This window comes from Polypterus senegalus, chromosome 2 (genome assembly GCF_016835505.1).
Source record: "Polypterus senegalus isolate Bchr_013 chromosome 2, ASM1683550v1, whole genome shotgun sequence".
Lineage (NCBI taxonomy): Eukaryota > Metazoa > Chordata > Cladistia > Polypteriformes > Polypteridae > Polypterus > Polypterus senegalus.
The window spans coordinates 12,147,579-12,173,318 of record NC_053155.1 but is presented as its reverse complement, the minus strand read 5'-3'; the positions used below and the strand labels follow the sequence as shown (position 1 = coordinate 12,173,318).

General features: G+C 45.1%; 1 protein-coding gene across 4 annotated transcripts in view; it reads right to left on the bottom strand.

Moving 5' to 3' along the window:
* Positions 1–25,455, bottom strand: part of LOC120522721 (ubiquitin carboxyl-terminal hydrolase 47-like) — a 69,033-nt gene extending 43,578 nt beyond the window's left edge. For 2 of the 4 annotated variants that reach the window (XM_039743468.1, XM_039743469.1), the window contains exons 1-4: positions 25,121–25,455; positions 15,058–15,154; positions 6,640–6,767; positions 705–778 (exon numbers count right to left, since the gene is read on the bottom strand). In XM_039743468.1, coding sequence (XP_039599402.1) covers positions 705–778; positions 6,640–6,767; positions 15,058–15,154; positions 25,121–25,199 — 378 coding nt within the window. In that variant the 5' untranslated portion in view covers positions 25,200–25,455. The remainder of the gene's footprint in view (positions 1–704; positions 779–6,639; positions 6,768–15,057; positions 15,155–25,120) is intronic. The other 2 variants (XM_039743481.1, XM_039743476.1) reach the window with 2 other exon arrangements.
* Positions 25,456–25,740: the final 285 nt, after the last annotated feature.

Here is a 25,740-nt window from a genome sequence, read left to right as displayed (position 1 = left end):
TTAGATTTCAGCTCATCTTAGAAGGTACCACAGCTAGCGGATTAGAAGCATTCTGGCCTAGTGCTAAAACACTAAACTAATAATTATGTGTGAATGTGTCTTAACAGAGTAAACGTAAGGCTAAGGGGGATAATAAATAAACAAAATAGAACAAAATAACATTTAAAATAAGACAATGAAAAGCAAACATCAAAGGAAAAGACACTTGAGCCGGGGGCTGTGACATTTTGTCATGGAGAGCTTTTTTCCTCCCTGCTAATTAATAGAGTATCTATCTATCTATCTATCTATCTATCTATCTATCTATCTATCTATCTATCTATCTATCTATCTATCTATCTATCATATAGTGCCTTTCACATATCTATCTATCTATCTATCTATCTATCTATCTATCTATCTATCTATCTATCTATCTATTATATAGCGCCTTTCATTCTATCTATCTATCTATCTATCTATCTATCTATCTATCTATCATATAGCGCCTTTCACATATCTATCTATCTATCTATCTATCTATTATATAGCACCTTTCATCTATCTATCTATCTATCTATCTATCTATCTATCTATCTATCTATCTATCTATCTATCTATCTATCTAAGTCATCTTTTATAATTTTAAAATTAGTTTGGCAATGGCTAACAACAAAAAGCAAACTGAACCCGAAGATGTGGCGATGTGGCAGTAGTGCCCTTACCTTTCTTACATCCTCCACGTCGATAGCATTGATCACCATCTGGAAAAATTCTTCCAGGTCTTGCTGCTTGTTAACTAAAAGAAAGAAGACGTGACAGATGAAGATGCTGTTTCCTTCCTCGTGGACTCACTCTGTGTCACACACGTGTGGATGTTCTTCACACGCCTGACTCCTAAAACGACCCATCAGTGAAGGCTGACGACGCTTCTGTAATAACGTGGGCCACTCATTCCTGTTCTTCATGATACTCACTGATTAAATGAACTGGGACCCTCAAAGCACGTTGCTCCAAAAATGTCCACTAGAGGGAGAAATCACCATCAAACCCCGGTGAGTAATAAGAGCAAACACAGAGTCTTTACTAATAATAATAAAAAACAATTCTCAACCAAACACGCTCTTCCACAAGAGTGGATATCCAAAGGAGCACAAAAGACAAAAAGGAGCTGCCTGTAACTCTTAAGGCAATCTCCAACACAAACGGCTCCCAAATTCAGATATTCAAATAATAACCAAAAATGGAGCAAGAAGGTAAAAAAATATTAAAGGTTCACAAAAGCACAGAACTTTACAAAGAAACACATTTGGATGTCTAAGTGCAGTTCCTGGTGGTGACTGTCAGATAGCCTCGTCCCTTGGGAGACCACCAACAAAACACAGGCAGCCTACACGCACAGTCAAAATGAAAAATAAAAGTAACAGGAACCTAAATAAAAGAATCAAGAAGGAACAAAACAGACATAACACACAAATCTGAACCCTCAGCCAGGGGGCGCAATAAAATAACACAATCTGTACATGAACTGTGCCCCGGGTATGAGGGCTGCAGAGGGCACCTGGCCAAGGGGTGGTCTAGTGGAAAGTTGGGCTAAGGCTCAGTCTGGCAGGGGGCTGGCGAGGGCAGAACTCGGAGAACGCAATTGAGAAAGAAGAGGAGAAAATGGAGGGGAGGAAGAGGCCTCTGCATGGGATTTGAACGCTGAGTCCCTCCATCTGTGTTAGGCTGCAGCTCAGCTCAGCTCAAGTGTCTCTTCTTTTCATGTATCCTTACTATTGTCATAGAAATATTGTTTGAATCATTTCTTAGCTTTTATTAATCTATTATGCCAGGTACGTATTTATCAGTTCTTTGTCCTATCTACCTTGCTCTGTTTATGCTCAGCATAATGGGGTGGGACCCTCAATGCTGCAGCTATGGGACCACCTGTATCCCTGCAAAGGCCTGCAAAAGCTTTAGGGCTAGCAATGTGGCACTGGATCATTCCTGCATCTGCTCAGCGCACCATCTGGTCACTGGACTTTGTTTTCGATAACATTTTGTCTTTTTACCTTTTATTCTTTGTGTCATGACTCTGTTTCTGAATTTTCACTTGGCACTATATAATACATAAATAGATAGATGTGAAAGGCACTATATAACAGATAGATAGATAGATAGATAGATAGATAGATAGATAGATAGATAGATAGATAGACATGAAAGGCACTATATAACAGATAGATAGATAGATAGATAGATAGATAGATAGATAGATAGATAGATAGATATGAAAGGCACTATATAACAGATAGATAGATAGATAGATAGATAGATAGATAGATAGATAGATAGATAGATAGATAGACATGAAAGGCACTATATAACAGATAGATAGATAGATAGATAGATAGATAGATAGATAGATAGATAGATAGATAGATAGATAGATAGATATGAAAGGCACTATATAATTAATAGATAGCTGTGAAAGGCGCTATATAATAGATAGACAGACAGACACCTGAATGTTCTTCTTGCACAAGTCGTCTGTGGCCCGTGAATGCACTCTCGTGATTTTTCAGGTCACCCGCCCCATTTCTCATTTTTCTCGTCTTATCTCTCGTCCACATGCCAGTCACCCTCCTTGATTATTTTTCTCCCATCTCCTCTTTCATTTAATTACTTTGCTGCCATGACTTCCAGGACCAGTCTGTGTTCACAACATAACCTCAGTGCTGTCACTCGCCATGCGTGAAGCTCTTACATGCTGTACATATGTCAGTGCAGGCAGAGATACAAAGGGATCGTCCCTCGAGGCTGTCCAGAGGCCATGGTGTGCGTGTTTGTTATTTGATACGGTTTATCGTTTGATTTCCGCTTCTCACTAAAAGCTCAGAACAATAGACATTGAGCAGCGTGTTCATATCAGAGTGCCACACTTATCTGTTATGCCCAGGAGGTGACGGTGGATCGGATTTTCTACTTTCCACAGACGGATTGTGCCTCAAAGTGGAGATTCCGGTCTGCATTGAGCTCCATTTCTAACTGCATGTGCTCAGTTTTCTCCAGTGTGTCCTCCTAGGGGTCTTTGTAAGCAGGGCATTTACCAGTCCAACAGAAGTAGTCCATCTTAATCTGGGGGTACGTGATTCTTAGGTGCCCCACCTACTAAAACTAAGCTAGTGTACATCATCAGTGATGTTACCTGTGGTCATCATTCAACCAGGTGGTCCAGATTCTCTCATGAATCTTCTCTCTGTGCTGCTATAGATGGCTCTGCTCCTTCTTTCCCTTGCGCCCTTTAGAGGGACTGCCCTGCACAGACTCAGCCCCCCATCTCCATGGACATGCACCTCATCCTTCATCCTTGTCTGTGGTAGTCACACGTTTGCTTGAAGATTTCCTCCAATCCCTCCTCCCAACATGACCACATATCTCTTGACCCTGATTCCAAGACTGTGTCAGGTCTGAGAGTGACCCCCCGCTACACGCTGAGGTAACTTAAGTCATGTTAGGGATGTGGCATAGGAAGGGGTTTTAGGTGTCGGGACACCTCATAAGAAATCAAATCATAATTTTAAAGAAGAGCCAATGGGAGAGTCGTAAAGCAACGAGCCAACGGGTCCTTAGCACTACCAGGAAGTCGAACCAAAATGGAAACCTACAGACAGCTGCCTAGGATTTTAACCTCATTTTAAGGGATTATTTATTTGTTTTAAACCTCCACTTTTGCACCATTTTTATGGACTACAGTATTTATGTATAATGGAAGGACACTTACTGTATTAATAAAAGCACTGATCCACTTTTGCACCTAAGCCTTGCTTTGTGTCAGTGTCCTCATCTGTGAGGCTCATCCCTCAGGTACGTTCTCGGCGGGTTCAAGGGGCTCCCGGACAGACCCGGTAGAGTGGAGCCGACCCGCACCATCACATCCGGACTAAACTCAGTGCTGCCCCCTACCGTCTGACCTGCTCCTAGTAGCAAATGTATTTGAGGAGCATTCGTTACACTGAATAATACTGACGCTTTTTATTATTACTTGTTAATATTTGTTTATTTATGCATTAATATCTATTTCAAACGATTACTATCTATTCACCTACCTGTTATTTATTATTTATTTATTTCTCTTTTTATAGTATTGTAGAGTTCTTTACCTGTCTGGCACTCGTCCTATGTCTATGTGTATGTTGCATTGTGGTGGTCCTGTTATTTAGTGGGACTTTATGCTGCAATATGGTGTATGGATAATAATAATAAGAACATTATTATTATTATTATTATTATTATTAATACTAATACTACTACTACTACTAATAATAATAATATATTTTACTTATATAGTGCCTTTCCCATGCTGGATCACATGACAAGAAAGCTGCTTGGCCTGACTTGAAAATGCATCTTGAAAAATTAGAAATTATGATTATTTATTTCTCTTTTTATATTATAGTAAAGTTCTTTACCTGTCTGGCACTCGTCCCATGTCTATGTGTATGTTGCACTGTGGTGATCCTGTTATTTTGTGCCACTGTAAGCTGCAATATGGTGTATGGATAATAATAATACCATTATTATTATTATTATTATTATTATTATTATTATTATTATTATTATTAATAATAATAATACAAATACTACTACTACTACTAATAATAATAATATACTGCTCAAAAGAATTAAAGGAACACTTTTTAATCAGAGTATAGCATAAAGTCAATGAAACTTATGGGATATTAATCTGGTCAGTTAAGTAGCAGAGGGGTTGTTAATCAGTTTCAGCTGCTGTGGTGTTAATGAAATTAACAACAGATGCACTAGAGGGCAACAATGAGATGACCCCCAAAACAGGAATGAATGGTTTAACAGGTGGAGGCCACTGACATTTTCCCCCCCCCTCATCTTTTCTGACTGTTTCTTCACTAGTTTTGCATTTGGCTACAGTCAGTGTCACTACTGGTAGCATGAGGTGATACCTGGACCCTACAGAGGTTGCACAGGTAGTCCAACTTCTCCAGGATGGCACATCAATACGTGTCATTGCCAGAAGGTTTGCTGTGTCTCCCTGCACAGTCTCAAGGGCATGGAGGAGATTCTAGGAGACAAGCAGTTACTCTAGGAGAGCTGGAGAGGGCCATAGAAGGTCCATAACCCATCAGCAGGACCAGTATCTGCTCCTTTGGGCAAGGAGGAACAGGATGAGCACTGCCAGAGCCCTACAAAATGACCTCCAGCAGGCCACTGGTGTGAATGTCTCTGACCAAACAACCAGAAAGACTTCATGAGGGTGACCCAAGGGCCCCATGTCCTCTAATGGGCCCTGAGCTCACTGCCCAGCAGCATGCAGCTCGATTGGCATTCGCCATAGAATACCAGAATTGGCAGATGCACCACTGGTGCCCTGTGCTTTTTACAGATGAGAGCAGGTTCACCCTGAGCACGTGACAGAAGTGAAAGGGTCTGGAGAAGCCATGGAGAACATTATGCTGCCTGTAACATCATTCAGCATGAGCAGTTTGGTGGTGGGTTAATGATTGTCTGGGGAGGCATATCCATGGAGGGTCACACAGACCGCTACAGGCTTGACAAAGGCACCTTGGCTGCCATTAGGTATCAGGATGAAATCCTTGGACCCATTGTCAGACCCTATGCTGGTACAGTGGCTCCTGGTGCACGACAATTCCTGGCCTCATGTGGTGAGAGTATGCAGGCAGTTCCTGGAGGATGAAGGAATTGATACCATTGACTGGCCACCACACTTTCCTGACCTAAATCCAATAGAACACCTCTGGGACATTATGTTTTGGTCCATCCAATGCCACCAGGTTGCACCTCAGACTGTCCAGGAGCTCAGTGATGCCCTGGTCCAGATCTGGGAGGAGATCCCCCACAACACCATCTGTCATCTCATTAGAAGCATGCACCGATGTTGTCAGGCATGTATACAAGAACACAGGGGCCATACAAAGTGCTGCGTACAATTTGGAGTTGCTGCAATTCAATTTGGGCAAAATGGACTAGCCTGCCACATCATGTTTTCACTCTGATTTTTGGGGCGTCTTTGAATTCAGGGCTCTGTAGGTTGATCATTTTCATTTCCATCAAACGATGTGGCATCCTTTCGTTCCTAACACATTACCCAGTCTATATCAGTATAGATACCCAGGAGGATTTCTTTTTCCCATTGAGATCTGATGTGTTTTCAAAGTGTTCCTTTCATTTTTTTGAGCAGTTTATATTTTACTTATATAGTGCCTTTCCTATGCTGGATCACATGACAATAAAGTTGCTTGATCTGACTTGAAAATGCATCTTGAAAAAGTAGAAAGTATGATTATTTATTTCTCTTTTTATAGTATAGTAGAGTTCTTCATCTGTCTGGCACTCGTCCCATGTCTATGTGTATGTTGCATTGTGGTGGTCCTGTTATTTTGTGGGACTGTATGCTGCAATATGGTGTATGGATAATAATAATAATAATAATAATAATAATAATAATAATAATAATAATAGGCCTTTGGACCTGACATGGTTTTCAAGCTTTACACTCCCATTCTTGGAAGAATTAGCATTTGAGGGCTACCACATCTGATCAACCAATCACCTCGCAGCTCCTTCCTAACACAAAGGCCCACACGACCCATTCATATATCAAGCATCAATGGGGCCTACCTGTCCATTTCAGGTGGTTCAGGCTGTTGGCCAAGTTGTACGTGTCGACTGACTGCAGTCCTCTCTCCAGATTCATGAAGATGCCTTGCAGGTCAGCTATGATTTTATTTTCCAAATGTTGCCATTCACTGTACAAAATGAAAATTGAAGTGTAAGCAACTTGTGTCCGACAGAATGCAATATGGGGATAAGGAAGTTGGTACCACGTCGGGCAAGCAAATAATACCCGCAGATCAGAAAGGAGAAATGTGTAATCTGACTCTGTGGGAAACGTTTACTGTTGACCAAGGAGCAGGTCATGGATTCCAGGAAGGGGCTGCCATGCAAAGGGTTAGCAACGTGAAGTGGACACAACATGGCTGGGCTATCGTCAATATCGTCTGTGGAAATCCTGGATGTCTCCATCTCACCACCCTCTGTAGGTACCCAGCGGATACTCATATCACTGCCTGCATGACCTCCTGCTCCTGCTCGGTCTAGGGAGTTGGGACGTTGTGATCAAATGATTTTTGACCACAGTATTCATTTTGCTTTGCACGATTTTTGTTTGGGTCATTTCTCATTTCGTTTTGACAACAGCACTCCCGTTGTTATCTGCACTGCCACCGTTAAGATGAAATGGACAAGTCTGTCTTCGATTGAGGGTTTAGAATATTTGGTTCTGATGAGCAGTTTTGTTTTTTTTTTTATTATTATTTTATTTTATTTTTCTGGTGTGCTGACCATTTGCTTGCCCTAAGTCACAGATTTATGACACTTCTATCGTTTTTTTAACTGAGTATGACTTTGGTCTTGGAGTTCAATGTAATTAAAGTTAAGCCAGAGTCAGACTTGGGGTGAAGTTTTATGATCTGCTTTACAGCGTTACACCCCAATAACCCTTGGGAGAGAATTCTGGAGCTATTTAGTGGATGAAATGACATCATGCGACTAAAAATCATAAATATTTCTATGCATTTTAACTCTGAGCATTTCTCAGGATGGAAATTCCTTGTAAAAACGGTTATGCCGAAGAGTCTTTTGAGATAAGCTGTAACGATCTGATGTAGAATGTTAACGCCCGGGACAGTATTCTGCTGCCATCTAATAGATAAAATAACACGATGCTGCAAAAACTCATAAATATTTCTATGTTTTTTAATTCTGAGCGTCTCTCTGGCTCATGTAAAAACGGTTATACCCGAGTGTCTTTCAAGATAAGCTGTTTATGACCTGATGTAAAGTGTTAAGCCCAAATCACGCTCAGGACAATATTCTGCTGCCAACTAATGGATGCTGCAAAAAAAATTCCTGAATATTTCTATGCGTTTTGTCATTCTAAGGTATCTCATCAATATTCATGAATGTGGGAGGAGCCTTCAATCGACGCACAATGGCGTGTAAACGAAAAGCTGTAAAGCCATTAGTTAAATCAAGAGATAGTGGTGACAACATGAACTGGTCAGAAGACACCGACACGGATAGTGAAACTGATGCGTATGACCCGCCATGATATGGGTGGTGACTTTGGTCACCGTGGCACAAGTACAGATGTGTTGCAAATGATTGCAATCAAGTAGAAGGGCAAGGAAGATGTCTGCCTCTTGAGCCCAGTTCACAGAGCTGCAGCTGTCAAAGTTTTTGTCAAAGGGGTAACGTGGAAGTCACTGAGCCTTGTGCTTTGCTAGCCCCCAGTATATCAATGGATGCATTGACCTTTCGGATCTGGCACTGACATTGTACCCTTTCATGTGCAAGCAGCAGAAAAGAAATATAAGAAAGGTGTGCAGAGAAACACGCATCTACTGTCGCGATTGTGCTTTGGTGTCACCAGTATAGCACCAGACAATGGAATTCACGTTGACGTTTTGGTATCTACTGCCATGTCTCAGTTCATATCCACATTTCGTGTCTTTTCTTTATGCTGATTGTGTGCATCATTCTTTTTTTGATTTTGATTTGGTCTCTGTATATAACCCCCCAGTGTTATGTTTTGTGGGTGGTCCCCCAAGAGGCAGGTCACCACCAGGAATTGCCTCTTCGCCTTACAGAAATGGAGGGTTGGCGAGTTTACTTGTGCTTCTGTGACTTTTTGGAATTTCCGGAGTTTTGAATGTTGTTGCTCTGTTGCTTACCTCCTCGCCATTCAGACCCTTTTCCCTCAGATCTTCTTTTACCTTTTCCATCCATTTTCTTCACTTTGACCACCCTCGCTTTCTCTTCCCCATGTCCATCACTCGTCTCTCCTCATCACATGTCCACACCGCGTCAACCGACTCTCCTGTCCTTTCTTAGATTTCTCTCTCACTTTTGTTGTACCTCTGATTTCTTATTCTGTCCTTCTTTGGAACTCCACACTTCCATCTTCTCATTCTCATTTCTGCCACATCCATCTTCTTCTCCTGCTGTGCCCGTGTCTCAGCTCCATCCTTCATTGGTGGGCTTAGCACTGTCTCAAACACCTCACCTTTAACCGTCATCTTCATTCTTCGTTCACACAACACTCCTCATGTCTTCTTCCAATTGCTCTACCCACACCTGCACACTGTTGGGTTATCTCTGCGTCTAATTCTCTATCTTGGACTACCACTAATCCTAGATATTTAAACGTATCCCATCTTCTCAGGTGCTCCCCCTAAGGGCTAACATCCGAATCCTGATCATCATCTATATATATAATTCACTAAGGCAAGACGACCGTGGAAAGCACGCCGGAAGGGGCGTGGATTCACTAAGCCGCTGACAAGTGAGACACCTATGGCGCATGCAGGAAGGAGCCACGCCCACCAACTCCAAAACCATTGGATACGACGACGACTCGCAGAGCCACGCCCACCAACTCAGACGCGACGACACAGAAAAAATGGCGTCATTTATATTCGTCTGTCGTAGAGGCCACATGCAGCTCCGACCCATGCTGACTGTTCATAGAGGCGTGTTTCTCGCTGAGGTGAATCGCCATATGCGGCGTGTATAACGGTTTGCGAGGGGTATCCCATGGGATCCTTAAAACATTCCTTTACAACTGAGGTTAAAACACAATGAAGTGAGCAGTCTTTAAAAAATGAGTTTTCGGTTACGATGCACGACTGCATGCACCATAGCAAACTGTTTTACACGCTACATACAGCGATTCGCATCCGCGACAAACATGCGTCTTCTTAGATGCTCCTGCACTTTGTACACACCGCCCTCCCACCTCACTACTACCGTGGTCGGGTGTCTTGGTGGATTATATATAGAAAGGCAGCCAAAACTGCACAGAGCAATGAAAGCTCACGTGAGTCACAGGTGCATCTGGACTGTGCAAAGGCACACGACTCGAAAGTGACGAGGTGAAGGTGGGCACATGAGCGGGCAGTGCATACTGAACGAGAAACCTGCAGACTAGCATGACGGAGGGAGCGGAGTGGATGTCCTTCTCCTCTCCTCCTGTTCCACCCTCCGCACCACACGGACGATTGTGTGTTGGTTCGTTCCGTGCATTGGTTAAAACCCAATAAAGGAGGCAGTCCTTAAAAACCAATAAGCCCTGTGCCTCTGTTTCATTACCGTCTCACCTGCTTCACCAATGCAGGCCCCGCAACAGGGCAGCCAACCGGGTAACCAAAGTCTTTGGGTTCAGGGGGCAGTATGGTTACAAAGCTGAAACTTAAAGGAATTGACGGAAGGGCACCACCAGGTGTGGAGCCTTTCGCTTCATTTGACTCAACGCAGGAAACCTCACCCGACCCGGACACGGACAAGATTGACAGATTGATAGCTCTTTCTCGATTCTGTGGGTTGGTGGAGCGATTTGGCTGGTTATTTCCGAAAACGAACGAGACTCCCGCCTGCTAAATAGTTACACGACCCAACAGCGGTCAGCGTCCAATTTCTTAGACGGACAAGTGGCTTTCAGCCACGTGAGATTGAGCATGAACAGGTCTGTGATGCACTTGTATGTCCGGTACGGCACGCGCGCTACACTGAATGGATTAACGTGTGTCTACCCGGCACGGGTAAGCCATTGAACCCCATTCGTGATGGAGACCGTGGCTTGCGATTGTTCCCCCTAACGAAATTCCCAGTGCGTGCGGGTCATACGCTCGCACTGATTACATCCCTACCCTTTGTAAAGCCCCCCCACATGGTCGGGTGACTCGGTGGATTATATATAAAAAAAAGCAGCCGGGACCGCAAAGAACAATGAAAAATCAACGTGGAAACCGACTGAGGCGGAGTTTGGAAAATGAACAGTCAACGTGACTCACAGGTGCGTGTGGACTGTACACAGACGAAAGCGACTCAGGTAGGGAGTTGGGGGCGGGCACATAAGCGGGCAGTGCCTACTGAACGAGCGCCGTTCAACCCCGTCCTTCGCTTTGAAGGCGCTCCTCCGGTTTTCAGTCACGGACAATTGTATGTTGGTTCGTAGCGTGCATTGTTGCAATGTTACTTTTCTTGGTGGTTTATTAAATTACGGATTTTTCAAATGTTTGTTTTTTCCTCTGTGCTTAAAAACCATATAAAAAGCGGCCTGATTATGCGGCGTATGCTACGCCGCGGGTTGGCTAGTATATTTTGTTCTCTTCCTGTTAATCTTAATTGTCTAAAGATTTGATGTTGAGATTTTGATGAATCTCGATGTTTTAAACCTCACCTCAAGCTAAGGCAAGTCCGAAAACACCATTTTTGGAATTGTGTGTCTGTCTGTGTGTGTGTATGTAAACCCCATAACTCGAGTGCGCTTTCACTAAGGTCATCCAAATTTTGCATACAAGTATTAGTCACAAAACGGAGCTTTCTATCAACTTTTGGGCTGTTTCCATTAACCGAAAGTGGTACTTTTGCTTTTTATTCATGCAGCCAATTTATTCAACTTTACTTCTGTAATAATTGTTCAATATATTAGTAATCTGATTTGATTTGATTTGTTCTTTATGGTTCTTTAATGTACATAATATAAAAATATAATCATTGTCTTGTGGTTTACTCCTCAAATATCCACCCCCGAGAGAGTCGAGGGGAGACCACTACCAAATTTTTTTCCCCCATGATGATGACTGACTTATGAGCCAGTTTAGGTTTCCATGATACATTTCTGTGCTGAATTTGACCCGCACACAGGCCTCTCACCTCTCATTCGTGTGAAGGCTTTTGTCAGACACAGTTCCTGCGCTCTCAGCTCTTATAAATTTTTTAAGTTTTCCTCACTTGAAGTTCCCAATTAAAGAAGACGTATCATGTCCAAATCTTATTGAAGAATTTCATCCCGAAGGGTTATCAACAGAAGAAACGAGTACACGGACAATCCTAACACCGAGAAACGATGAAGTCAAACGAATTAACGTGAAAATTGTTCAATCGGGGCGGCACGGTGGCATAGTGGTAAGCGCTGCTGCCTCGCATTCAGGAGACTCAGGTTCGCTTCCCGGGTCCTCCCTGCGTGGAGTTTGCATGTTCTCCCCGTGTCTGCGTGGGTTTCCTCCCACAATCCAAAGACATGCAGGTTAGGTGGATTGGCGATTCTAAATTTGCCTTGGTGTGTTTGTGTGTGTCCTGCGGTGGGTTGGCACCCTGCCCAGGATTGGTTCCTGCCTTGTGCCCTGTGTTGGCTGGGATTGGCTCCAGCAGACCCCCGTGACCCTGTATTCGGATTCAGCGGGTTAGACAATGGATGGATGGATGGTTCTTTGACAGGCACTGTGGCTAGTACAGTATATGTATAACAGTGTGGTCAGGTCAAACTGAGTCAGTCAGCCATTGTCCACTCCAGAGTGTAACTGCCAGTCAGACAGAAATCAGACAATGGATGGATGGATGGATTGTTCAATCGCTTACATGGCAAATGTGTTAAATGCGTATCAATAGACTACGCTGAAACAGTCGGTGGCGATGGTGTGGAATGTGAAAACATCAGCTTACAATATCATGAAGAATATTAGTACATGTAACATTAGACACCTAAGGAGATCTTGATATGCCATTCACATTAAAATGTTTACAGTTTCCCGTTAGAATTGTTATGACAATTAACAAATCACAGGGAGAAACATTCAAAAAAAGTCGTTTAATTTAATAGAGAGAAAGAAACAAAATCCACTCACGGGCAGTTATACGTTGCGTAATTGTGTGACGGAATCAAAATTCAATGCGACATTGGCGAAAAGTGAATTCCAAATATTGTTTGACTGAAGTTTTACCGTAAAAGTGGAAGTTTAAAAAGTATTTGCGTGTTAATTTCAAAACCAAACAGAACGGAAAGGCATAACTCAACGGATAACATGAAACATCGTTTTCTTTCAAATGATTACGTTTTACTATTTTTTAATATGGTTAATTACTCGCTGTAATATAAAATAGTTAGTTCTATTATGCATATGGTGACAATTCCCATGAGAATAACAACCTGTTTAAATTGCACATCTGCTTCCCCATACGCGAGCGGCAGAGCTGCAGAGTGGTGGCTAGTGGGTAGAGCCCACTTGGGGGTTGGCGAGTGAAGTGAGCAGGGGGCAGAGCCCCCTTGTGGTGTTATGGGTCCACAGCTCGCTCAGCAAAGGCCGTTTATTTGAATAAATAATTCACCGCGTTTGCGGCGGCTTAGTGAGGGGGGCGTGGTGGCCGTAGCAGGCCACGGGCCGATGTGCGGTGTGGGCGTTTCTCACCGAGTGCACAGGTTGAGGGGACTGCCCACATCCGTGATTGTTCCTGTGGGTAATGTGCTGCAGCTGCTAGGGCCCCTCGCATTATAGAAGAAGCGCGAGTCGGTTAGGAGGGAGATCAGAAAAAAAACGAAAAGAGAAGCCGTTATGAGAGAGAGCAAGTCGGTGTAAGAGCGAGAGAGAGACACGGAGCGTGCGGGCGGGCGGGCGTGCGAGCGAGCGAACGAGCGCTCGCGGGCAGCTGCATGGAAGCCTGGGTGTTAGGCCGACACCCAGGAATTGAAGTAGAAGTCGCTCCACGTAGCGGGAGTGAATGGCCGCACAAGACCTTGAAGGCAGCGGGAGTCGGGAGGCTTGGAGTTGCAGTCCTTGGTGTGGGCGTCCTGGAAACCAAGGAGTCCAAGTCTCCGGCCTGGGATGAGTGCCAGACCGAAGCCAGGATCGGGAGGTCTCCAGACCTGTGTGTGTGTGTGTGTGTGAGTGGAAAAGGGCAGCTGCAGAGAGTTGCAAAGTCCAACCGGGAGGAGCAGCTGAGACACTAGCGTAGAAAAGCACCGGGCTTGTTATTGATTTTAAAGACTTTTAAAGGATTGTTCTATTTATTGCATTTTTACCTCCACGTTTTTCTTTTATTGGATTATTGATTTATTTGAACAGTTCTGAAGCACTGCACTTTGTGGACACTTTGAATATTTTTGCATGTTGATTTGATTTTAAATAAAAGCACTTTTACACTTTTTTACATCATCCCCTTGCTATCGTGGTTGCCTCCCCTGTCTAGCTCATCTCGGTGACATTATCGACGGTGTTGGGTTCAAGGGCTCTGTGGTGTTAAGGGTCCACAGCTCACTGAGTACAGGCGTTTGTGTTGATGTCGCTCCCGCTGAGCGATCAGGTAGCGGGAGTGACCCGGGAAGGCGACTGGCCGCAGAGAGGCCATGGAAAGGCAGCGGAAGTCGGGAGACTTGGTGCTGGAATCCCCAACGTGGGCGACCTGGCCGTTGGTTGGAAACCAAGTTTTCCGGGACTGGGATGAGTGCCATACCGGAGCCAGGGTTCGGGAGGTCTCCAGTCTCGTGCGTGTGTTGTAGGAGGGCAGCTGCAGAGAGCGTCTTGCCTGCTGCTTGGCCCAAACGGGATTAGCAGGTGAGACGCTAACAGAAGAGCACCGGATTTGTTTGATGGTTTTTAAGACTGCTTCCTGATCATTTTAACCTCTGGTTTTAAAGGATTGTTTTTCTATTGATTTTAACCTCCTCGTTTTCATTTAATGGATTATTTATTTATTTATTGAAGAACTTGGAGTACTGCACTATTTATGAACACTGTTTTTGTTTTGTTGATTTTTAATAAAAGCACTGTTGCACTTTTTGTATACCTTCCCCTTGCTGGAATTATTTGCCTCCATTGACTAGCTCACTCGGTAACATTATCGACGGTGTTGGGTTCATGTGCTTCCAACAGCAAAGGGAGTGTGGAGCCAGAACCCACATCGTCACAGGCTCCCGAACAGAGCATGGAGCAGAACCTGCATCGTCACACCCCTAGTTTATTTAAAAACTGGCCATCCGTTTAGAGCCGCGGACCCGCTATACCACATACCTGCCAACCATCACAGTGCTGCTGGCTCTCCCATTGGGGGTCTCCCACATTCTTACTTTGTTATTTTGATCACAGCTCACCAAGGGTGAAGACACAGAAAGATAGGGACAGGACCACATAAGGAGTCAGTGGTGGAAAAAAATATCAATATGGAGCAGAGCGATGTTCCGTTAAGCAAGGCCGTACTCACTTCAGCTGGATCCTGAACATCGGAGTCACAAAGAAAGACTGGATCAAGCAATTCATGTAGCAGGTGGAGCCGTAATTCTTCAGCCCGGTGACTTTGACTTGAAATAAAACAAATTCGGAAAGTAAGTTAGAATCGTTTGAAAATGAGAGGACTTGCCAAAGGCAAACGCCCATCACTACAAGCATGGGCATCATGGCTGGTCTCCGATCTCCTTTAGGTGACCAGCAAATGATGAGACTCATGGAGGGACAAATGTCCACATGGGATAACATTCAAGGGTGTTCGAAGGCCGTGCAGGCACTGAGGACCTCGATGGACTGCATTCAGTAGGCGGGCTCGGTAACCTTTGCACCTCATTTTGGGGTTCTTGGGGTCAAAGTCTCTCTGAACAGGATTGGGGGAAAAAGCTGAAAGCGGAGGTAGACGTGTTTTTCCATCACAGGGGCCACTCTGACTCATACGCACACAAACACACATCCCATGTTCAGTTACACTGACAATTAGCATAACCAAAAGAAAGAAAGAAAGAAAGAAAGAAAGAAAGAAAGAAAGAAGAGGAGCGGAGAGGAGAGGTGTCAACTCAGATGGTTCGATCATCTGATATGGGTGCCTCCCAGATGACTCCTCGTGAAGATTTCTTACTGGCACGACCAGCTTGGGGGAGACCCCAGGGATGACCCAGGGCTCGCTGGGAGGATTATATCTCCAAGATGGCCTGAGATCCCATAGTATGAGTTGGCAAGTGTGACTGGGGAAAAAGGGGGCATGGGCTTCACTGCCAGGACTGTTACCCCCTTCACCTGGTCTCAGATAAGTGGTGGAAAATGAATGAATGCAGGTGAATGTGTATATTCCAGGGTGACCATATTTTCAAAGTCCCAAACCGGAGAACACATACATAGACTCCATCCTCATAATGGTGGCTTTATCTCGCCGTTATCAGAAAGGGATCAGGGCACAGGCCAAAAAACAAGAGAGAGAGGGAGGGAGGTTAGGAGCAGGCACTGAAACATCGCATGGCTGCACCCCACCACATGACGAACCAACTCAGGAACCCAGATTAGGACCCCTAGGACAGCCATCTGACAGGTGACACCGCAGCACCACAATAGTTCAGAACCAGTGCGCGGTTTTCTATGGTGGCCGGAGTGCCAATTCTGCCACGGACCCCCAGGTTTATCCCTGCAGGTTGGAGGGCCTTCATGTAGGGCCGGATGCAGATTAACGTCATAGTCAGGTTAAGAGCTTTTGCTCAAGGGCCCGATGAAGTAGAGTCACTTTTGTTGTTTATAGGATTTGAACCGGCAGCTTTCAGATGGCCAGTGCAGGTCCCAAGCCTCAGATCCACCACAAGTAACAAAAGACAAAAAAAAAGTCCACACTGTGACTGAAGTGGAACGAAATAAATGATGGTACTGTCTGTTTATATCTGATTCTTGGTCATTCGCACCATGCTGTTCAAATGTAAGACAACTTCTTGATCAGGTTTTCCCCATTTGAGTTTTGACTTGGGGCGGCACGGTGGTGCAGTGGTTAGCGCTGCTGCCTCGCAGTTAGGATCACCTGGGTTCGCTTCCATGTCCTCCCTGCGTGGAGTTTGCTTGTTCTCCCCGTGTCTGCGTGGGTTTCCTCCCACAGTCCAAAGACATGCAGGTTAGGTTCATTGGCGATCCTAAATGGTCCTGTGTGTGTGTGAGTGTTTCCTGCAGTGGGCTGGTGCCCTGCCCAGGATTTGTTTCCTGCCTTGTGCACTGTGTTGGCTGGGATTGGCTCCAGCAGACCCCCGTGACCCTTTAGCTAGGATATAGCAGGTTGGGTAATGGATAGATGGATGGATGGATGGATGGATACAAAAACATATTTTTATAATAAAAGCTGATTTCTGTCTGACTGGTAGTTACACTCTGGAGTGGACAATGGCTGACTGACTGAGTTTGACCTGACCACACTGTTATACATATACTGTACTAGCCACAGTGCCTGTCAAAGACGCATAAAACAATAGTTAAACGATACCTTCAGTGTCTTTCCCCGTATCCACGTGTGTCTGAATGTTTCTTCACTGGCCCTCCCTCACTTGACCACAGTCCCGTCAAACCTGCTTGTCATTATATTGGCGTCGCCTTTCTCTTCGCCTGTCCTCTCCTCCTCATGTGTATCACATTCACACATTCTCTTTCATTGCTTCGCCATAGCCCAACTGACCAATCACACCAAAGCACAACTAACCAATCACACCAAAGCCCAACTGACCAATCACACCAAAGCTACACTGGCCAATCACACCAAAGCCCAACTAACCAATCACACCAAAGCCCAACTGACCAATCGCACCAAAGCTCAACTGACCAATCACACCAAAGCTCAACTGACCAATCACACCAAAGCTACACTGGCCAATCACACCAAAGTTACACTGACCAATCAGCCCAAAGACAAACTGACCAATCACACCAAAGCTACACTGGCCAATCACACCAAAGTTACACTTTGCCTTTATGTCATGGCATCCATACTGATTGTGGCATAGAGTGGCACAAAAAAAAACATGCATGAACACAGGAAAAATGCAAGACAAGTCAAGTAGTAAACACTGCTATAGTATAAATAGATAAATAAATAAGCTCTGTCTCCTGTGCCACCTTCTCCATCCCATATAACACAGCTGGTCTCACTACCCACCTGTAGGCCTTCCCTTTCACTCCTGCTGATACTTGTCGGTCACAAATCACTCCTGACACTCTTCTCCACCCATTCCACCCTGCCTGGACTCTCTTTTTTCACCTCTTTTCCACACTCCCCATTACTCTGTACTGTTGATCCCAAGTATTTAAACTCCTCCACCTTCATCAACTCTACTCCTCTCATCCTCACCATTCCTCTGACCTCTCTCTCATTTACACTCATGTATTCTGCCTTGCTGGTCCTACTAACCTTCATTCTTCTCCTCATATCTCCACCTCTCCAGGGTCTCCTCAACCTGCTCCCTACTCTCACTGCAGATCACAATGTCATCAGCAAACATCACAGTCCACGGGGACTCCTGTCTACTCTCATCTGTCAACCTGTCCATCACCATTTCAAATATGAAATGACTCTGTGCTTCTTCATAATAAACAACGCCACCTTGAAACAGTGATACCTGCTTTTATAACCTCTCTCGTCTAGATTACTGCAACGCAATTCTCTTTGGAATTAGCCCGGCCTCCGTTGCTCGCCTCCAGGAGGTGCAAAATGCCGCCCCTCGATTATTAACTGGCACAAGCCAACAGAAGCACGTTACCCCAATCTTGGCTTCCCTTCACTGGCTTCCAGTTTGTTTTCGAATCCGTTTTAAGATCCTTGTATTTGTTTTGAAGTCCTTTAATGGTTGTGCCCCATTTTATCTGTTGGAACTGCTGCACCCCTATGTGCCATCTCGCCCTCTCAGGTTAGCAGACCAGATGCTTTTATGTGCTCCTAAGTGACAATGGCAACTCCGAGGTGATCGGGCTTTTTCAGATGTGATTTGCCGTTGTACATTAGGCAGGCACCTTCGCTAGCTGTCTTTAAACTACACTTTGACTCCCGGGCAGCACGGTGGCGCTGCTGCCTCGAAGTTAGAAGACCCGGGTTCGCTTCCTGGGTCCTCCCTGCGTGGAGTTTGCCCAGAGGGGACTGGGCGGTCTCTTGGTCTGGAATCCCTACAGATTTTATTTTTTTTCTCCAGCCTCTGGAGTTTTTTTTTTGTTTTTTCTGTCCACCCTGGCCATCGGACCTTACTTATTCTATGTTAATTAATGTTGACTTATTTTTATTTTTTATTGTGTCTTCTATTTTTCTATTCTTCATTTTGTAAAGCACTTTGAGCTACATTGTTTTGTATGAAAATGTGCTATAGAAATAAATGTTGTTGTTGCATGTTCTCTCCGTGTCTGCGTGGATTTCCTCCCACAGTCCAAAGACATGCAGGTTAGGGTTAGGGTTGGCGATCCTAAATTGTTCCTGATGGTTGAGTGTGGGTGCCCTGCGGTGGGCTGGCACCCTGCCCGGGGATTTGTTCCTGCCTTGTGCTCTGTGTTGGCTAGGATTGGCTCCAGCAGACCCCTCCATTAGGATATAGCGGGTTGGACAATGACTGACTCTGACTCCCTGGCCTTTAACCCAGCATGAGATGTTGACTATCTGTGTACTTTTTATTATGAATCTCTTCAGCTCTTATTTATGTTTCATTTACCCTTTTGGTTATTGTGTGTCTGATATGTTGGGTTTTTATTGCTTGATGTTGTTTTTAAAGTGCTTTATCCATCCATCCATTATCCAACCCGCTATATCCTAACTACAGGGTCACGGGGGTCTGGCTAGAGCCAATCCCAGCCAACACAGGGCGCAAGGCAGGAAACAAACCCTGGGTAGGGCGCCAGCCAGCCACACACCAAGCACACACTAGGGACAATTTAGAATCGCCAATGTACCTAACCTGCATGTCTCTGGACTGTGGGAGGAAACCCACGCAGACAACATGCAAACTCCACACAGGGAGGACCCGGGAAGCAAACCCGGGTCTCCTTACTGCGAGGCAGCAGCGCTACCACTGTGCCACCGTGCCGCCCTAAAGTGCTTTATACAGTGCATCCAGAAAGTATTCACAGCACATCACTTTTTCCGCATTTTGTTATGTTACAGCCTTATTCCAAAATGGATTAAATTAATTTTTTTCCTCAGAATTCTACACACAACGCCCCATAATGACAACGTGAAAAAAAGTTTACTTGAAATTTTTGCAAATTTATTAAAAATAAAAAAACTGAGAAAGCCCATGTACATAAGTATTCACAGCCTTTGCCATGAAGCTCCAAACTGAGTTCAGGTGCCTCCTGTTTCTTCTGATCATCCTTGAGATGTTTCTGCAGCTTCATTGGAGTCCACCTGTGGTCAATTCAGTTGATGTGACAAGATTTGGAAAGGCACACACCTGTCTATAGAAGGTCCCACAGTTGACAGTTCATGTCAGAGCACAAACCAAGCATGAAGTCAAAGGAATCGTCTGTAGACCTCCGAGACAGGATTGTCTCAAGGCACAAATCTGGGGAAGGTTACAGAAAAATGTCTGCTGCTTTGAAGGTCCTAATGAGCACAGTGGCCTCCATCATCCGTAAGTGGAAGAAGTTCGAAACCACCAGGACTCTTCCTAGAGCTGGCCGGCCATCTAAACTGAGCGATCGGCGGAGAAGGGCCTTAGTCAGGGAGGTGACCAAGAACCCGATGGTCACTCTGTCAGAGCTCCAGAGGTCCTCTGTGGAGAGAGGAGAACCTTCCAGAAGGACAACCATCTCTGCAGCAATCCACCAATCAGGCCTGTATGGTAGAGTGGCCAGACAGAAGCCACTCCTTAGTAAAAGGCACATGGCAGCCCACCTGGAGTTTGCCAAAAGGCACCTGAAGGACTCTAAGACCATGAGAAACAAAATTCTCGGTCTGATGAGACAAAGATCGAACTCTTTGGTGTGAATGTCAGGCATCACATTTGGAGGAAACCAGGCCCCGCTCATCACCAGGCCAATACCATCCCTACATTGAAGCATGGTGGTGGCAGCATCATGCTGTGGGGGGCAGGAACTGGGAGACTAGTCGGGATAAAGGGAAAGATGACTGCAGTAATGTACAGAGACATCCTGGATGAAAACCTGCTCCAGAGCCCTCTTGACCTCAGACTGGGGCGACGGTTCATCTTTCAGCAGGACAACGACCCTAAGCACACAGCCAAGATATCAAAGGAGTGGCTTCAGGACAACTCTGTGAATGTCTTTGAGTGGCTCAGTGTGACGATGTGGGTTCTGGCTCCACACTCCCATGGCTGTTTGGGAACCCTTGAACCCAACACCGTCGATAATGTTACCGAGTGAGCTAGTCAATGGAGGCAAATTACTGAGCAAGGGGAAGGTAAAAAATGCAAAAGTGCTTTTATTTAAAAACCAACAAAAACAGTGTTCCATAAATAGTGCAGTTTCAATTCAAATTCTTCATCAAATAATCCATAAAAGAACGTGGGGGATAAAACCAATAAATAGAAAAAAACACATCCTTAAAACCAGAGGTTAAAATCTTCTCTTGGAAGCAGTCTTAAAAACAACAAACAAGCTCCGTGCTTATTTTCTGTTAGTGTCTCACCTGCTTATCCCGTTTGGGCCAAGCAGCAGGCAAGACGCTCTTTGCAGCTGCCCTCTTCTAGACACACACACGTGACTGGAGACCTCCCGATCCCTGGCTCCGGTATGGCACTCATCCCAGTCCCGGAGAACTTGGTTTCCCACAACGGCCAGGTCGCTCACGTTGGGGATTCCCACCACCAAGTCTCCCGACTTCCGCTGCCTTTCCATGGCCTTCATGCGGCCAGTCGCCTTCCCTGGTAACTCCCGCTACCTGATCGCTCAGCGGGAGCGACATCAACACAAACCCCTGGGTGTCGGCCTAACACCCAGCTTCCACGCAGCTGTCCACGAGCGCTCGATCTCGTGCTCACCACACTCACGCACCGCCTGCTTCCTCTCCTGCTCCCGGTAACCTCCGTCCTCTCCTTTCTTTTTTTTCTCTCTCCATTTTTTTTCCCTCTCCACGCCGACTCGCGCTTCTTTTTAAAACGTGAGGGGCCATCACAGCTGTAGCATTAGCCACGGGAGCAATCACGAATGTGGGCAGTTCCTCACCTGTGCACACGGTGAGAAACGCCCACATCGACGACTGCCCGCGCTCGCTAACAACGCCTCACGAAGCCGCCTCGGGTACGGTGATTTAAAATGAATGGCCTTTTCTCCATGAGCTGTGGACCCATAACACCACACCCAGCCAGAGCCCAGACTTGAATCCGATTGAACATCTCTGGAGAGATCTTAAAATGGCTGTGCACCGACGCTTCCCATCCAACCTGATGGAGCCTGAGAGGTGCTGCAAAGAGGAATGGGCGAGACTGGCCAAGGATAGGTGTGCCAAGCTTGTGGCATCATATTCAAAAAGACTTGAGGCTGGAATTGCTGCCAAAGGTGCATCGACAAAGTATTGAGCAAAGGCTGTGAAGACTTATGGACATGGGATTTCTCAGTTTTTTTTACTTTTAATAAATTTGTAAAAACCTCAAGTAAACTTTTTTCACGTTGTCATTATGGGGTGTTGTGTGTAGAATTGTGAGGAAGAAAATGAATTGAATCCATTTTGGAATAAAGCTGTAACATAACAAAATGTGGAAAAAGTGATGCGCTGTGAATACTTTCCGGATGCACTGTAGATAATTAAATACATTTCTTTTTGCACACAGGGTTTATTCCTGCCTTGGGCCTTATGCTAGCTGGGACTGGGTCCAGGAGACCCCCGCGACCCTATTCAGGACTAGGCAGGTTAGCAAATGACTGTCTGTAACAAGCGCCTGATGAATTACCGGAGGCTGACTGGTCACTTCTCATCAGAACTTTTCTTACATCCTTCCTGGACGGTTCATGCTGAGTGGGCTAAGCAGGCACACCTTCATAGCTCTGGGTTGTAATCAGTCGCTTGAATTCCTCCAAAGTGGCAGGTAACAATAAAACCCCCCCACCACTGTGACTCTGACTTGAATTCATCAGGTTTGGCAGCGTATTACTTTTCAATGTCTATTTTAGTAATACTACGCTAGGTTATTTAGGTTAGACAGTTACGGCTTTGCTCAATTTCTTTTCATGCCACAGGATGGCCTTACTCTGCCCCACCTGTCCCAGGATCTGCAGTTGTGCCCAAATGCCACTCTGTAGCCCAACACTCTGTGTATTATCATGGTGTCTTTCATGTTACAGTCACGTGAAAAAGTCTGGGAACCCCTCTCAGCCTGCATCATAATGGACTCTCCTTTCAACAATAAAGATACCAGTGGTATGTCTTTCATTTCTGAGCACTGGGGTGTTTGCCGAACAAAGATTTTTAGTGACGCAATATTAAATGAAATCAAATGTGAAAAACTGGCTGTGCACAAATGTGGGTCCCCTTGTCATTGTGCTGATTTGAATGCCTGTCACTGCTCAGTGCTGATGACTTGGTTGGATGAGCTCGTGAAGCCTTGAACTTCATAGACAGGAGTGTCCAATCACGAGTGGTCAAAGGTATTTAAGGTGGTCAACTACAAGTTGTGCTTCCTTCCCTTTGACTGTCCTCTGAAGAGTGACTGACAGCATGGGATCCTCAAAGCGACTCTCCAAAGATCTGAAAACAAAGACTGTTGAGTCTTACGGTGTAGGGCAGGGGTGCCCAACTCCAGTCCTGGAGGGCAACAGTGGCTGCAGGTTTTCATTCTAACCCTTTTCCTAATTAGTGATCTGTTTATGCCGCTAATTAACTTCTTTTGAATGAATTTTAATTGACTTGGTTTTTAAGAAATGTTTCCCTGAATTGCTTCATTATTTTCCTTAAATGGCACCCAAACAGAAGTGAAATGTGAAGTGAGTGAGCCAATAGAAGACCAACTAAGTCAGGGCCTCAAACTCCAACCAATTTCACTCCAAGCAGTTGCTTAATGAGGCACTGAATTTTGTCTTTAATTAAACCCGTTCTTTAATTCCATGGCTTGTTGCTGCTCTCATTGTGCAATAGCATACATTTCCGAAATGATTGATTTTCTCTTTTCTAAGAGCAGATCAGCATTACTCAGGCCTTTACCTTTCTTTATTTTCAGATATTGTATGATGGTCACAGTTGGCTGGTCCTGTTTTAGCTCATTTTGTATCTCATTTTTGTTTGGCTGCTAATTAAGGAAAAAGAAACAATTGAGGGGTCCGAGTCTTCAAGAGCACGTCAATTAATATTAATTCAAAAGAAGTTAATTAGCAGCAAAAACAGGTCGCTAATTAAGAAAAGGGTTAGAATGAAAACCTGCAGCCACTGTGGCCCTCCAGGACTGGAGTTGGGCACCCCTGGTTTAGGGGAAGGCTACAAAAAGCCATCTCAGAGGTTCAAACTGTCAGTTTCAAGTGTGAGGAATGGAATCAGGAAATGGAAGGCCACGGGCACAGTTGATGTTAAACCAACACAGCAGGTCTGGCAGGACAAGAAAAATACAGGAGTGGCATATGGAGAGGCAGGATTGTGAGAATGGGTACAGACAACCCACAGATCACCTCCAAAGACCTGTAAGAACATCTCGCTGCAATCTGTTCTACAATTCAGAGCACCAGTATGGCAGGGTGATGAGAAAGAAGCCCTTTCTGCACTCACGCCACAAACAGAGTCGCTTGTTGTCTGCCAATGCTCATTTAGACAAGTCAGAGTCATTTTGGACTGATGAGACACAAATGGAGTTATTTGGTCAGAACAAAAAGCGCTTTGCATGGCGGAAGAAGAACACCGCATTCCAAGAAAAACACCTGTCAGATTTGGTGGAGGTCCCATCATGCTGTGGGGCTGTGTGGCCAGTTCAGGGACTGGGCCCTTGTTAAAGTCGAGGGTCAGATGAATTCAACCCAACATCAACAAATTCTTCAGGATAATGTTCAAGCATCAGTCACAAAGTTGACGTTACTTAGGCAGGGGTTGGATATTCTAACAAGACAATGACCCAAAACACAGTTGGAAATCTACAAAGGCATTCACGCAGATGGAGAAGAACAATGTTCTGGAATGGCCGTCACAGTCCCCTGACTTGAATATCATCAACAATCTATGGGATGGTTTGAAGCAGGCTGTCCATCAAATTGAACTGAACTGGAGAGATTTTGTATGAAGAATGGTCAGAAATACCTCCATCCAGAGTCCAGACACTCATCACAGGCTACAGGAGGACAGCGTCTGGAGGCTCAAAGGAGCAAAAGGAGGCTCCACTAAGTATTGATGTCATATCTCTGTTGGGTGCCCACATTTATGCACCTGTCTAATTTTGTTATGATGCATATCGCATATTTTCTGTTAATCCAATAAACTTCATGTCACTGCTGAAATCCTACTGTGTCCATAAGTTATGTCAGATATTAAAAGCAAGTTGCTACTCTGAAAGCTCAGCCAATGAGAAAAAAAAATCCAAAGAATTCAGAGGGGGTCCCAAACTGTTTCATACGACTGTATTTCTTACCGTGATGACTTTGCCGTTCCTGGCGTCCCGTGCTGCACAGTTCTTCAGCCGCGACTCTGTTCCAGGTTACGTTGCCCATTGTGCGCCCCTTTCACGCCCCTCAGGCCAACTGGCACCAAATCCCAAGTCTCATCTTGTCTTGTTTCCCACATCGGCATCAGCATTCACTGTCAGTTGGCATCTTCACTTTGTTTGCTTCCTGATCAGCGATTTCCAGGAGGCCAAGACGTGTGAAAGCTCAGCACAAAGCAGTGGGCGCTTTGTGGGAGGTGGGCAGCACCTCCAGTGCGAATAAATCCTGCCTGAGACACACAAAGGTGACTGCAACTGTCTTGCCTGACAGCACGAATGAAAACACCAAGGAGGTGGCGATGATGGGTGGTACTTGGATGCCAGTGTCGTATTGCGAGTTCCTCCAGACGTGTTATACGAGCACGGGGTGCCAACGCCCCCTTCTGTGAGCCGCCCCGACCGGCTCAGCAGCAAGATAAGGAATGCCTGGAATGATCTCAGGTAGGCCGAGCGAGTCTGAGAGCCGCTAAACAAAGACAATCTTTTATAAAGTGTACTGGAGCAATCCAAGACTTAATGTAATATTAACAGTTGGAGCCCAGGAACGT